This window comes from Parasteatoda tepidariorum, chromosome 2 (genome assembly GCF_043381705.1).
Source record: "Parasteatoda tepidariorum isolate YZ-2023 chromosome 2, CAS_Ptep_4.0, whole genome shotgun sequence".
Lineage (NCBI taxonomy): Eukaryota > Metazoa > Arthropoda > Arachnida > Araneae > Theridiidae > Parasteatoda > Parasteatoda tepidariorum.
In genome coordinates this window covers 1031677-1047548 of record NC_092205.1, presented here as the reverse complement: position 1 = coordinate 1047548, position 15872 = coordinate 1031677, and the positions used below count along the sequence as shown (strand labels likewise).

The 15872-nt window shown below is 27.5% G+C and overlaps 1 protein-coding gene across 2 annotated transcripts; it reads right to left on the bottom strand.

The window, feature by feature from the left end:
- Nucleotides 1-3919: 3919 nt before the first annotated feature.
- On the bottom strand, nt 3920-15646 carry LOC107454317 (uncharacterized). 2 transcript variants are annotated; one of them, XM_016071474.3, is made up of 5 exons: nt 14705-15646; nt 14518-14629; nt 12719-12918; nt 10511-10621; nt 3920-4416 (listed from the first exon to the last, which is right to left on the bottom strand). In XM_016071474.3, the coding sequence occupies exons 1-4, from the start codon at nt 14893-14895 to the stop codon at nt 10519-10521; spliced, it is 606 nt and encodes a 201-aa protein (XP_015926960.1). In that variant the 5' UTR covers nt 14896-15646; the 3' UTR covers nt 3920-4416; nt 10511-10518. The 2 variants fall into 2 exon arrangements, with proteins under 2 accessions (XP_015926960.1, XP_071033148.1); XM_071177047.1 differs by lacking the exon at nt 3920-4416 and adding an exon at nt 7552-7563 and having other exon boundaries at nt 14705-15339.
- Between the last annotated feature and the right edge of the window lie 226 nt (nt 15647-15872).

The following is a 15872-nucleotide window of genomic DNA, read 5'->3' as shown; positions in this document are numbered from 1 at the left end:
CAATTGCCATTATGGCCAATGAATTTAAACGGTTTTGAGACATAGTTGAACGAAGACAGTTTTTAATTAATTTCAATTCTCGGTGGCTAGTTCTTCCCCTTTGTGGTTCTGTATGAGAAGAAATTTAAGGAAACGTTCAGCCGAAGTGAAAATTCAATTGCACGAAGTGAAAATTCAACGATTACATTAAAAATGTTTCAAAAATGTTGTCTATGACACACTACAACGTATGTATTTAGCGGATCGGGGAATTCCCAAGTCATGCGACGAAAGAACCAGTACTGCCAACCTTATTTTTACATACTCTTTGGTAGCTTGGCCATAGAATATACATACCTATGGTAGGTACCAGAACAGTAAGTGTGCATTCACAACGTAGAATTTTGCGCGTTTTTCAAGCGTGTTGTGTTAAAAAAGCTGCTCTTGTTGTATAGTCATCTGATTAGTCGGCGTTAAAATTGTTTGCGATTATATTACTGCGTTATATATGAACTAACTACCATAATATTAATATCTAATTTGGAATGCGTTCAGAAATGTACTAAAATAGCGTCGATGTAATGTACAGAGCAAGACAATCGTCATTGAAATTTCGAACTAAATTTTTACTGTTTAAGAAACATTGTCAATTTTTTTTCTCTGTAGCACAGGGCCCCTGAACGTGGCGGGGCCCCTAGGCAGTTGCCTACAGTGCCTAATGGATAAAACGGCCCTGACTACCACTTCCTAAAATTTTGCCCATCTTTTTAAAATCACCCTGTATATATTGCAGTGATAACTTACGGCAAATAAAGTGATTGGATGAAAAGGATTTTCTGTCAGTTCTTTTTTACTTTCATGATTATATTTAAAAACATTTTTCAACTAAGATTAACTTCGTGATTTCTTCCACGAAGTCACAAGTAAATAAATGACTTAAATTTTTCTTGGGTTTCTTTTTGCCATATGTTTAAATAATATTTACTAATACTGTTATTTTAATAGTTAATATAAGATTTCAGTTTTTTCGCATAAACTAGCTACGCTACTTAAAATTGCATACATAGTTCAATGAAGCACGCAATTCTATGAAACAATAGTTTCAATTGTTAATTAAAGTTAATTCATGGTTTATATTTTACCATTTATTCAATCTGAACAGAATTATGACTTTAGTGAACAGTTGAACGAAATAAAACTTTTAACACCATGATGGTTTGGAGCTACGAAGCTGCTTCACAAGGCGTTTTTTCTTTTCTTTCTTTAATATCAATGGCAGCTTTTGTGAAGACGAAAAAAACAAATGTCAGATTCAACTGGCTTCCTGTAACGTAGCCAAAAGTAGCAATGCTTTACGTAACGCGAGCGAAAATATTTAAATTCATATTTCCATTAAATGATTATAATTACTTAATATTCAAAGACTTACGTTTCAGTTCATGACAACGTTCTTTTTTCAAAGGAGCATCTTCGTCTAATATTTAGAATGAGCAAGCAAGAGTTAAAAAAACAAACAGCCAGCCATCTTCGCCCACCTCCTCCTCACGTTGGCATGTTTTCTTGAAGAGATTTTACACGTCTATTATAAGACTGAAATAAATCAGAGCTTTCAGAAGAAAAATAAAAGCAGTCCAGCGGAATGTCTAAAAAAAATTATATGTTTAATTGAGAAGGTAGTTATCAGCTGCTTACGAGTGACTAGAATTACAGATGAATTATCGTTTTTGTTTGTTCAGAGTTTCTTTTTTCTATTACTCATATATGACAGGGCGTTTCTAGAAATAGCGTCATTTCGGCGCCACTGCTTTATAAAAGATAGCTAAAATATGTATTCCTGTAAATAAATATATCACTATAAATTCTTAATATTTGTAATATAATGTTCTAAAACCACTTGAAATCACATAGAAGAGAATGATTTTCTCTTTTCACTTTTTGTTTTCAACTGCTTTATTTCGTTCTAAGTTATAAATTTTTTTTCTTTTACAAAAATGCAGTGATTCGATTTCAGATAAGTCTTCATTTTTTAGAAAATTGTTATTATTTTTAAATAAAAGGCGGATTTTATTATTTTAATATTTGAAGAAATGTTTTAGTTGGGATGCAAACTGTATAATTTTTCTGGCTTTTTTTTAATTAAAAGAAAAGTCAGAACGCATTAAATTTATCTATTTGATCGAATGAGTAGTAGTATTTATTAATAAATGAAAGCTTTGCAGCACTTTCGTTGCTTGATCTGCTCAGCAGAAAACTACAGCAACAATTAAATGCGTTTTTAGTAAAACATGTTTAATATCTAAACATAAAATAAATTATGCTAATTTTCAGTGTTTACACATTTAAAAAAAAAAGTAAGCATTGGATCCCAAACCTTATGATTACTTTAAAACTGCCTTTACCAGGATTGATTGTGAGCCCAAGTCAAAATTCCGAAAAATTTCTTAAGTTAAAAAAAAAAAACAGTTTAAATTGAAAAAAATTTAAACAATGTTTTTTTCTTTTTTCTCAACATTTCTTAGTTTACTTAAAATATATTTAAAATTTTACACATACCTATGATGACCTGGGGAAGTAATTAAAATTTACAAATATGTCTTTCTTTCTTGAGTTAATGACTATAATAACTATTTACTGATAAAAAATGAATATTAATCATGAATATAAGCTTATTAAGTATCTCACTGGATCTTCCTTACAAACAAATAAAATAAACTGTGTTTTTAAGTTCCACCTTTGAAAATTCGATTTCCGGAAACTTCTGTGATCAATGATTATTTTTAAACGTCTGGACCTTTGATCTCCGGAAACTTCCGGATCACTGTTAGCAAAAAATCCGGATTTTTTAAAGAGCACAATCAGCCTTGCTTTACTTTTCGCTGTGAAATTGAAACTTTATTGAAATATATACCCAGTTTAAAATTATATAGTTATTGAAATTTATGGACAGTTTCTTGCAACACATTGACATTATAGTCCCTTCATCTTTTAATTAATTAATAATTGTTTAATTTTAAATTTAAACAATTTGAGAATTTTTATCAAGTTGATATTTCACCCTTCACTTATATTTTTACTTCATACTCCTTAAAAATTAGTGGCTGAGGGAGATTGGTGGCAACAGGACATAATAAATATTTAAAATATGTTGCAAAAAAAAAAAAAAAAAAAAAAAAAANAAAGCAAAAAAAAAAAAAAGAACATAGAATACATTCAAAAACTTGGCAAACCTTTTAAGAATATATAATTTACTATATACCCAAGCAGGAAGATTTTTAAAAATTAAATATTACCACAACAACATGTAAAATTTTAATTCAGATTTGATTACTGAATAAAAATAAATGCAACCAAATTTAAAGCTGTATATTCAGTTAGGCGAAATGTATGATAATTATTAAATGAAGATGCAATTAATTTATAAGAAATGCTTTATAAATCCTAAATATAAGAACAAAGTGATAGATGTTAAATAAATAGTACAAGCAAACCAATCAAGAATTTTACATTTGTAAAGTGATGAACGTAATGCGAGCTAAATAATTAATGTTTTCGAAGTGAAAATATCGTTATAAAGCTAAAAGAAATTAGTAACACATTAGTAATAATTTAGTGTCTTAGATAACAGGATTATAAAAAGTGTTAATTTAATTTTATAAACTTAGTAAGCATTATTTCGTAACAATATCTATGTTATTTTTAAGTAGTTCAATTTAGTTAAGTATTCTTTAATATGTAAAGTAATTTTTTAGCTGTGGGCAGATCCAATTGCTAGTTAATGTTTATACCTGCTTATTAGTCAAAAGAAAATAATTGTAAGAGCACCTAACTTGATTATAATTTATAATGAAAAAAAAAATTGCCAGTTACTTCACTAAAAACCAGATATATTTCATACGAAAAAAAGTGTGAAATATTTCAATTTTCAGATAGAGTAACAAAATCAGTAATCAAATTACAAGTTTAATAAAAAACTTTTTCTTTTCAGAAAATTTAACAAATTATTATAACTTTTCATTTATTTATGTACACAAGAATAAAAGATAAAAACTGGTAATAGATATAGTATTAGTTTACTAAAATAAATAAATAACATCAACATATTTTTATATACAATGCTTTTTTCCCCCAATTGGAAAAATGTTACATTCATAAAAAAAAAATGCACAGCATTTAACAAATAAATTATTTTGGTTCGTATCGTAAAACAAATTAAATTGAGCATAAGGAAGTATTTTCTATGTCATCATATAAATCTTCAAAGGTCCATTCTGGGACATTATCTTCTGAATGAAAAGTTTCCTTCGTCTCAGAAAACTGACTTTTCATTTGCTTCACAGAATATGGGTCGTAAAAATCAAATCCCTCTCCAAATATCATGTTTTCAATTAAGTTGAAATCCATTTCATTTTCTAAACACAGAGACTCTTTTTCAGGTAACTGAAAATAACAAAACTTGGTCAAAAATCGTATTACAGTTTTTGGTCATAAAACCAATTGCATTAATAAATCAAAAATTAAATTAAATAATAAAAAAACAAAACAGAATCTTTATGCACAGTTAGGTCAAATAATTACAATAATTTTGTGCAAAAAGATGAAAATTTAATTTGTGAAATGTAGATTACATTACTTTACATTATAAATTTTTAAACATTTTTTAAATTATTTTCTTAATCAATAGAGACATGTGAAGGAACCAACAATGGATGAGTTCTTTCAGTTAATATTCCTTTGTACTGCACTGACTACATTTTTTCAATTTCTACTTGTTTAATACATATTATATTCATTAGAATTTCGTGAATTTTAAAAAGAAATTGATTTTACAAATAAGTTTGAAGTTTCAATGTCATAGTTTCATTTTACATGGCTTACATCAGTAAAAACATATCTGAATTTAACACTCTAATTCCAAGTAGTGATTTCAATACAAATTCAGTAGATAATATTTTAAAGAGCACTAGCAAATATAAAGTTCAGCTGTACATTTTGAAGGGAAGAAATGTTAAAGAAATATCCATATAAAAATAGAGTTTAAAAAAAAAAACATTTTAAATTTAAAACAAATCAAATCACTATTTGTTATAATTGAGAATTTTTTAATCTTTATAACAAAATCTTTAATTTTTAATCTTTATAACAAAATTTTTTTTTAACATTATAACAAAATAAAATATTAATAGGTTACAGCAAATGTTTGAGGATCTATGATTCAAAATGAATAAAATTTTAGAAATTATTAATGCTAATACATCATAATTTGACAATCTGTGGGGGAATTATTAAGTTAAATACTAAATTATCCTTATATTAAATCCGTATTTATTATTAAATATTTCTAGGTTACAGCAAAAGTTGGATGCTTTATGACTCAGAGAGATAATTTATCAAAAATTATTATGGTATATATACACAGAGTGATTTGACTATCTACAGAAGTAATATTTTAAAATAATTATTTTGTGTTGAATTTAAATCCTTATTCAAAATTAAAAATAAATTCTCCATCATTATTAAAGTAAAGAATGCTAAATGAACAAAAATGCCCATAAGCTTTCTTCATTTTTTAAAGATGTTTTTTCAAAAATGAGCAATTTTCATAATTGCTGAATTTTACTTCGAACATCCTGAACTTCGTACACATAATACTGAAAGAATATATTTTATAAGAAATACCTGAAGATATGTTTTTCTTTTAACACAGAAAGATTACTTTGTAGATACACAGTAAATGTATATCATATGCATTCCAATTAAAATTATATACATAGAAAACGTTGCAGATGAATCCACCAGAACGTTTTGGCTACTTTAGGACAAAAGTAAGATTTTATAAAATAATTTAAAATCTGTTATTGTTGTAGGAAATCCTGTTTGAATAGCAACTCTCACTTTTGATAAAAGAAAAGAATTGCATGAGTGAAAAGTCCATTCAAAGTTCTCAAATGACTCTTTAATTGCAATGAGATAAAATTGATTCTAAACATATTAGAATAAAATTATTTCTAAATATATACTTTTCTTCCATATTAGATGAGTCAACGGACAGCAAGGAGTATGAAAGAACATCCATGCCTTGTTCAGGATTCAAACCCCTAGAACTTCTCTAATGTTAAATTAAATAATAGTAATCGCTTTAAGTTCGCCATAACTTAACAGTCCTTTACCAAAAGCTAAAGTTTCATTGGTGATGGAGAGAAACGGTGCATGATAAATTTTTAAAGCAAGTGTAAAGAAAGTCTTTGGTTATCATAATAGGTTGTTTGATTACTGTGGTCACTAAAAAGATCCATTTGCCCAATATCTGACTGCAAGGAAGTGACTAAAGTCAAATTCCTGGGAGTCTTGAGCAAAGTTTCTTTTCTTAAAGATGGATGGGTTTTCAATGTGGGTGGTGTAACAGACATCCTATTCAAAATTATAGAAAAAAATGTCTCCCTAGAAACAAAAGAAGGTGAAAAATTCATAAGAGGAAGGAAAATGAACACAGGATCCAGCAACATATTTCATTTCATCTGTAACAAAATTGTTTATTAGCTGGATTTTTTAACCTAAAAACTTTTTTCTAAAAAAAAAATTGATTTTTTTTTTTTTTACCATTTAAAGGATAAAAATTAAAATCTTTTGGCTATTTTAAGACAAATTTCGGGGCAGAATTGAAATATTTTCAGAGCAATGCATAAATGAATGATAATTATTTTTCCATATAATGAGCAGGGACCTTTGAAAACCGTCATATAAATGTGCATAAAAGAGGTGGTGCATAAGTAAGAGGTCATTGTATTGTAGAAACAGCAGTACAAGTTACAGTAAAAGCATTCTGTACAATCCACAAGTTTAAAAAAAAAAAAAAAAANAAAAAAAAACAAAAAAAAAAAAAAAAAAAAAAACTACCATACACATATATATAAATATACATACAGGCAAATTTTTTTATTAGCAAGGACTATTTTTATGGACTAGTTATGGAATAGCAAGGACTAGTAATGCAATAGAAAATAATACAACTTTGTTTAATTTTACTGAAATATTGGGCACTAGCATCAATTTTTTTTGGTACTAAAGATGAACAGAATTTGTGCACCTTGTCAAACTCATTAATAGCTAGATTATATAGACCAAGATACATTAAATCCTGGAACTCGTTAAAACTAAGCCAAAATTATGTGTAGAGATGAACTGGAAAGAAAAAAAAAAATTCCGCCTGACTGTTCATTTTGTGAAAACTGACAACTTTTGCTTTAAAACAAGCTAATCAATTTTTGAACACACAATCTTAGAATAGCTACAAAAACCCTGTACAGTATTCTTTGTTTTAAATTTTACAAAGCACCCATCAGTCAATACTGTCTTGTTCTGTTTTTAAAAGCTTTTTATACCTCTTCTTTTCCCCGCTTTTGAAGATTTTTGACAACATAAAAGTTTCTGAAAAATAAAACCAAAACTTTTATAGATTTATATTATAGAAGACTTGCTCTTAGCTCTTAGTCTTGCATAAAAGGAATGTGCATGCATAGAAAAGAACAGGGTGGCCACTCAAAACAGATTTCAAATTTCCCTAATTTTTCCAGGTTTTTCAGGTAAAAATCTTAAAATTTCCAGGTTTGCGTTTTTTTCCTTTTTTCTTATAAAGTGTAGGATGTGTACAAGAAAAGTGTCTGCATTATAAAATATCTTATTCAAAATGTAATTTTTTTAAACATATCTTGAAAAAAAATTTATTTTTTTTAAAATTATTTTTTAATGTTCTGGTACAACATTAATTTTTAAAAAATTAAGACGTGGAGAAAATAATATGTTCAGCTTGCAGAATATATTGCTTTTATTGAATAATTTTAATTGTTTTTATTGAATTTAATGTGTCACTTTAAGTACTAGTATTTGCTCAAAGTGTACCTACAAAATGACAAAATCAGAATAAACAATAAAACCTTGGATAAGTATTGTTTAATATATTTTCATTAAGGAAAAGAAAACCGTTTCAGGTGATTATTCATCAATAATTTTTAATAATTACAGTGGCTCCAAAAAGTGCTCACTCACTTATAACTTATATTGAAGTAAGAAATAAAAATTCAATAATTAAAATGAATATTTCACAATGGGTATTTGATAATAAGATGTATAATCTATTCTTAGCAAAGCTGCTTGGAATATTTTAAAAACAAAGCAAAAGTTAATTTTTTAATCAAATAGTAACAAAAATGTTACCCCACGAAAGTCATCGCACATTTAAATGTTTTGGATCTCAGAATTAAAATTATCGTCAATTGCTTTTTTTATTTAATTATTTTTCATTTAATTTTTTATTTCTTTATTAGCAATTTAGTATCAAACCTATAATAGCAAAATTATATTTTAATTTTTGCTTGCTAACTACGTAGTCCACAAATCGTTAGTTGCAGCACTTCTCAATTTCTTTAGCAAAACTTCCTTTTTGAGGAAGTTGTTAATTTCTATTTTGGTAAATCGAGGCTAAAAATATTTAATATTTGAATTTGTAGTTCATGATTCAAATGTGGATTAACAGCATGTTTTCTGGCATTGATTACCAATAAGTGAAATATCAAGGTCTTTGATTTACGTACACAGTTAGGTAACCTCGTCAATTTTTATACACAGTTAGCGTATTTTTAGCAAGCAAAGGTAGTAGTTAATTGTGGCAAAAGTTTTACAAACATTGTAAACAAGGAGAAATCACTTTAATTTGAAACGGAAAATAATGCACAGAATTTGGTAGCCAAGAGAAATAAAATTTATAGAACTGAAAGACATGTGGGGTCATTACATGACACAAGTAACTGATAAAATGTCTATTGGGGGAGGAAAAATGCAAGAAATTCCTTTAATTATTAACAAAAGAGAGATAAGGATGGAAAATTAATAAAAAGGGATGAACAGGTGTCTAGTTTTTTAGAAATCAGAACTTGGGATCGTAAAACGACCCACTCACGTCTTCCCAGTAGGACAGGGCTATAAATCGATGCATAGTGACATATCGATTTAACACATATATCAGCAAGCCAATACAGCAACTTTCGTTTCAGGCGATGCATCAGAAATCTGATGCATCGGATTTTTGATGGATCAGAAATCTGATTTAAGCCGTAGACTAAAGACGACTAGCGCAAAACGGTATCGATATAAGATGCGAAAGGATCTTCTTGCAACTGATACCGAAACGCGTTGTGGAAGACAATGTTCGTTTCGTTATGTTGAAATGGCCCTGATTGATGATTGGTAGAATCTCGACCATAATTTTGAGAATATATATCACGATCTTGCATGTTTGTTTTCGCGCCTCATCGTTTATTTCTTTTTCTTTGTCGTGACTTGATATCGTTTCTTGTAAATTATTTTCAGTGGGACTGACTTTGTGATCGCCGTCATTACCTAGTTATGAATGTAATCTATTATTGAAAAGAATATATATAAGTGTTTCTTAATTAGGTAAATTTTTTTTTAAAACAAAACTTTTTTTTATATTTTTAAATGTGAAAATTAATTTTGATATTATATGTTTAAGTAATTTTTTTACATTATTGAATTTATTACAATCGGAAATCTAGTTTAAGGTGCCCATAAAGAATTAAATTATAAAGTAATTAAATTTGTTAGGCTATTTTTTACTTTATTTTAAATTATGAAAAACTTTTTGGATAAAACTTCTAATAATTTAATGCGTTTTTATTACTGATTTTAAATTTATAAATCTTTAGTTGTTTTTATTTTTATAAATAAAATTATAACAAAACATATTTTTCCTCTTTTGGATTTGGACATAAGTCAATCAACTTTGTTTATTCCAAAAAATTAGTAAGGTTTGCGACTTCTTTCTTTTAATAATTTAGCACTTCATTTTATTAAAGAGTATAATCGTGTTTTTAATTTTCTTTCAATATTGTCAGTTTAATATACTATTGAATATCATAATTCTTTTGTTTTTATTTTTATTATTACTTTGTTTTTTCATTCAGAATTCAATAATTATTCAATTTAACTTAATTATTTATGTGAAATAATAATGATAAAAAATAGTGTTGTTTTAAAAGCGTTTTTTTTTTTAAAAAAATTTATCTAGCACTTTGATTTAAGCATACAAATAATTTTTAACAAACTTATTTTTTAAATTTTCTTTCTATATTGTTAGGTAAATATATTGATAAATTTCTATTTTATTTATTTTCTTATCATTTATTTTTAAACTAAGAAATCTTTCATTATTTGTGTGATCATTTTTAGAAAATATAACATTAATATCTTTCTTAAGCAAAACATATATATCTTCAAATTCATAAATTGATTTGAATCAATCTGAGTATGAAGTTTTGATAGAAATCCAACTTTCTGTGCCTTACCAGTAAATGAAATTTAAAAAAAACTATCGTGATACATCGCCATATTGCGATGCAAAACTGACGATGCATCACGATATAAAATTTCTTATATCGCCCAGTCCTACTTCCCAGCATAATTAGATGGCGAAGATATTAATATTCTATAGACTCATGAAAAATACTATAATTCTTACTTTTACAGCTACCTCAGGGAAGCAATAGGAGTAGTGATTTGTCTGCTGCTTTTCATTACAATGTGTTGAATTTTCAACATCAATAAGCTGAGGAAATTTGGAATCCGCAAACTAAAAGAAAAATGCAACTTTTAAATTCTGAAAATTTGTATTAAACACAAATTTTTAAACATTGTTGAAAACTGAAATCAAACATGTTTCAAAAATTAAAGATTCAGTGTCACAATATATGAAAACATTATTTAACACATTATACTATGTAGCTTAAACTAACAAATTTAGTATTATTAAAGAACTAGAAAAACTCTTAGCAAAATACAATGCTTTTGTTATTTTTACTTATTTTTTTCAATAATTTTAAATTAATTTATGTAATTGCATTTATGTAACTTCTAAAACAATTCACTTTTTTTTTTCTTCTATAGATCCTGATATTATGTATTAATACTGACTTACTCTTTTGCTCTACAGTCCATGAAGGATCTTGGTCTCCTTTATCACAAAGTTTTATTTTTTCTTATCCTTTATCTTTGAATTTTTGATTTGCATCTTTTCCTCTTCATCTTTAGATTTTCTTTGCAGTTCTTTCATCACTCCAAATGTTTAAGATCTTCCATTCTTTTTATCATATTCACCATATCTTTTCTTTATAGAGTTTACTGAACTCTCCACAAGTTTTCCTCTTTGATTGGTTAGTATATTTTCTTAGGAATGTCTCTCTCAAAAGTAATAAGTATTGATTTCTCATTTTGAACGGTAGTACAACTTTCTTGCTGCATGACAATGGGTCTAATTATTGTTATAAATAATTTTAGTTTTAACTTTCTTGAGAGTAAAAAAGGATTCAAACAATTTAAGCATTAAAAACCTATTACCAGCAGTCAGTCTAGTCTTTATCTCTGGGTTTAAATCATTTTTTTAGCGATAATTGAATCCTTCTACCACCTTTTCAAAACTAAGTTCAGTATTTATTGAACTTCGGCTTTCTCTGATCATGACAATATATTTAGTTTTTTCCCTTTGCCTTCTTTTCTAAATTCTTATAGCTTTCAACTAGATATTTTTCCGTTCTACACATCAAGTCTACATCATTTGCAAATTTTGCAAGGATCGGTTTATTGCACCCTCTCTTTTAGAAATAAATTTTTCTTATTATGTGTTCAAAATAAAAGTTAAAAAGTGTTGTAGACAATACGTCAACCAGTATTGTACTTTAGCTTAGGTGGTTAACAAAGTTATTTTAACAAGTCTTATTATTTTTTTCGTATTTCAAAATCATTCAAGATACGGCACAGTTTCTCTCTATACAATTATACGTTTGCTTAAAATCTATAAAAAGTTGGAATAGTTTGATGTTTTGTTCAAAAAGTTTTTCTAGAGCATTCCTAATACAAAAAATCAGATCAGCGGTACGTCCCCCAGTTCAAAAACCGCAGTTGCCTTTGTTTCTTCATCACTACAGATTCGGTATAATTTGAGATTGCACAAAGATTTTTTTTTTCTTTTCTTAAAAAAAAGGGAAAAAAATAAAGAAGCACATTAAGTGGTTTGAAGTACCACTTTAGAGTGAATATTTTTCTGTCCCCCATTTTTTCATTTTTTTAATAAGTTTTATTAAGAAAAAAAACATGAAAATATGTACATATAAACAAGCATAAAATTATTTAAAAAAAAAAAAATGAAAATAAACAATGCATATGATAAATTTAATAAACATAAGTAATTCATTTAATAGTTAAATAATTCATTAAAATGCTTATCTTATGCATTAGAAAAGATTTTTTACAAGCGGGTTTATTTTACCTCATCAAATATAAGAAAAATATTCGGCTATAATGTTGATTCTGTATAGACATAACCTATTTTACATTTTTGACACATCAGCAGAAACAGGTTTATCCTTTTTTTATTTCTTGAAATTTCAAACTACATCATTTCCCAAGTGAAAAGTTTGACATATTTGTCAGCAAATGATTGAACAATTTACTCTAATCCCTAACAAATTAATAGAAGTCATTTTTTATAAGAAAGCATATAATCTCTAGAAAGTTACCAACTGTGACTATAAAGATTCTTATAAAGTATAAAATGAACAGGTTAAATAAAATTTCATGAAGAATTGAATAAAAATATATTTTTACACCAGTAAGTGTAGCAGTTAATTAAAAGAAATATGCTTAAAAAATTGAAATTTCAGATTTAAAATACCTGTTCATAAACTCTCCCAAAAGAGCGATGAGGACGGACAGAACCCACTTCTTCTTCAGAGAAGTGTTAACAAACAAAGCATGATTGAGGGCCTCTTCCATTCCTCCTATTAACATTCTTTCTTTGAGAATGGCATTCTCCTCTTCTAGTTTCGATTGTCGCACCTCCAATTCATTATTAAGCAAACGAATTTTCATTTGCTAACAGAAATAAAATCATCTTCATGTAAGCCAATTATTTTCATAATTAAAGAGAAAAACAAACCTAATTTACTAAAAGGCAGAGGATTAAACAAAATAGGAAAATCTCAGTAACTCTGAGTTATTTAAAATTCAATCCTAATTGAAAATTCAATAAAATATGTTATTCTAAATGAAAATAGGTACAAATAATTATTGTACATTTCTTTCTTCCAAAATTTTTGTGAGCATGCTTAGATAAGTAATAAATTCAGCAGTGATAGCTTTCTTCGTCCTTTTACCGAAAATAGATATTTTAACTTCAAAAACCTCTGTTTTATAAAAGGTCCTAACAAAAGACAAGCAAACAGCTATGAAGTTTGAGTAAAAACAAGAAACCTTTAAGAATATAAAACTCAGAAGATACAATTGTACACATTCAAAAAATTTTTTCATAGCAATTAGCTTTGCTGAGGATCAAAAATTATCAAAGTTAATCTTGTTATAGAAGTTTGAATAAAGGATGTTTGACTACATTTGAAAACAACACATTTAAACTGACTGTCTTTATTCTTAAATCATTATTAATTTATCAATCATTAAAAAATTTAAAACCTGAAAGGAGAAATAATTTATTTAATATAAATTAAAATATTTTATCAAATGAAAATTTATTAAAAATTAAAAGTGCAGAAACAATACTTCACAAAAATTGAAGAATATGAGTTAGACATCATATTACGAGAGATGGCAATTCAACCTTCACTTAAGTAGCCAGAGTGAAAATATCACTTTCATAAAACATAATAACCTGAGTAAAAAGGAGTTTGTCAAGAAATACCAATCCGAATGATATACAGTATATAGATCTTTGACAGAAGCAATGACTGCACCTGTGACATTTCTTAGTTAACAAAAATAATAATTTCAATAATGGAGAATATGATGACCTACATTACAACTTATGCAACACGCATTCCTAATAAAAACTGCTCTTGTCTAAATGCATATATCCTTCGATTATATCCAAATGCATCATACAATGATAATATTCAAATTTATAATACAAATACATTGACTTTTTTAAAATTCAATTGCTCGAGAACTATTCGGCCGATTACGTTTCAATTTTGTATTTTGATATTGACAATTACATTCTTTAGAATGTTTAAATTTGTATCGTGTTACATAAATATTTGTAGTGTATTAAATAAATGTAAAGTAAAAAATTGCTAAAATCTTTTTTTTCAATGGAATTACCTATGAATTTCATAATAGTGCCCTGTTTTTTTTTTTTTTTATTTGCATGAAAAGTTCTCAAGGTATGGCGAAATATGTAAAAAGTTTGGCTAACATTAAGGGGTTTCTGTGTCTGGTTTTGTTACTTAAAATATCGTCTGCACTAAGGAATCAGGTTGGGCCATCCATTAAGATTGAGTCTTAGTAGCTAAAGAAGAGCAAAAATTATTCAGGGTGCTTCCTTTTTTTGTGTGTAGAATATATAACATTATAATGCAATGAGGCTAAATTTAAAGCTAGTTACATTATCTAAGGAAAATAAATAGCATTAAGGAATGTTATAAAAATGCAGTGAATATTTCAAAAGCTAGACATTTTTACCTCGATTTGCAATTCTAGTAGTTGCTTCTCTAATAAATCCTTTTTAATTTTAGCTTTCTCTCTAGAGACTTGTGATGATATTCTATTTTTCAGAACTCTGTTGCGTTTTTTCCTGTAATTAAATTTATAAATAATTGTAAATATTTTGACAGAAAAGATATGCTTAAAATAGAAAGCATCAACCTACCAACTATTATCCATGTCATTCTTCCCATTTTGTTTTGAATTCACAACTATTCGTTTTAAGTTCGAGTGGTTCGTATCAGAATCTTTGAAACTTGTAGTCGTATTATTACTAGCGTATGGATTGAAACTAGATTGTAGACGAGCTAAACTAAACGGCACTGCCGTCACTACAAGCAGTCTTGGTACAGACATGATTTATGAATAACTTTCTTCATCAAATAAATAATACACTGGAATTATTTATTCATAAGTAGAATAAAAGAGTTGTAACAACTCTTCACAAACTGAGACTTTCTAAACGTTGACCTTTAATGTAAACAACAATGTTTAACATGCAGTTCGTAAAACGTTTCATTTATTGCAAGAAAGCCGTTTATCCAAACCGATTCGTTCGTATAGTAACCAACATCTCATACTGAATCTTTTCTTTTAGAGGAAAGAACTCACAAGTTTTTTTCAACTCTGGCTGCCTCTGCTCCTTCTGGGATGATGAAATCAGGTGTATTGTTTGGCGTCATTTTCTTGTGACGTCAGAGTGTGTTCACGCAATTTACAACTGATGCAACATATTTTGGAATTACATATTCAGACAGCTATTTTTTTCCTTTGAACTACTCTTTGTAAATATTTCTCTTTCCACTTTTTTTCTGTAATCAGTTTTCATTGCTAATTTACTTATACTAATATTTTAAGGAATCAAAAAATCTCAGAAAAGAATCGGGTAGAAGAAATGAAAACATGCGTGAAGAAAGGATAAGACTGTATAAATTTCATCATTCAGATCCGTAAAGAGGAGGGAGCATTTTAACATGTTGCTTGTAGACTTATTTTTTTAAAAGTACAAATGAAATTAAACTTATTCTATCAAAAATTAGCTGTTAAAAATTTTGAAATCCAAATACTCCATAAAAGAGGCACAAGATCCTTCCAGTACGTACTGGAAGGATCCCCTTATGAAAAAATCGAGGTATAAACAGGGCCTGATTACCGAAAAGGCACAGGAAGCAAGTGCTTTCCCTGTAAAATTCTAGGGGGGCCCCCAAATGACTGAAATTAAGGGCCCAATTTCTTATTTTTTGCAAAAGCAGAAAATAATAATTAAGGAAGTAAGAAAAAAATTGGCGTTAAAAAAAGAGACCTATCTTGCAAAGAACCTTTCGTATAACAAC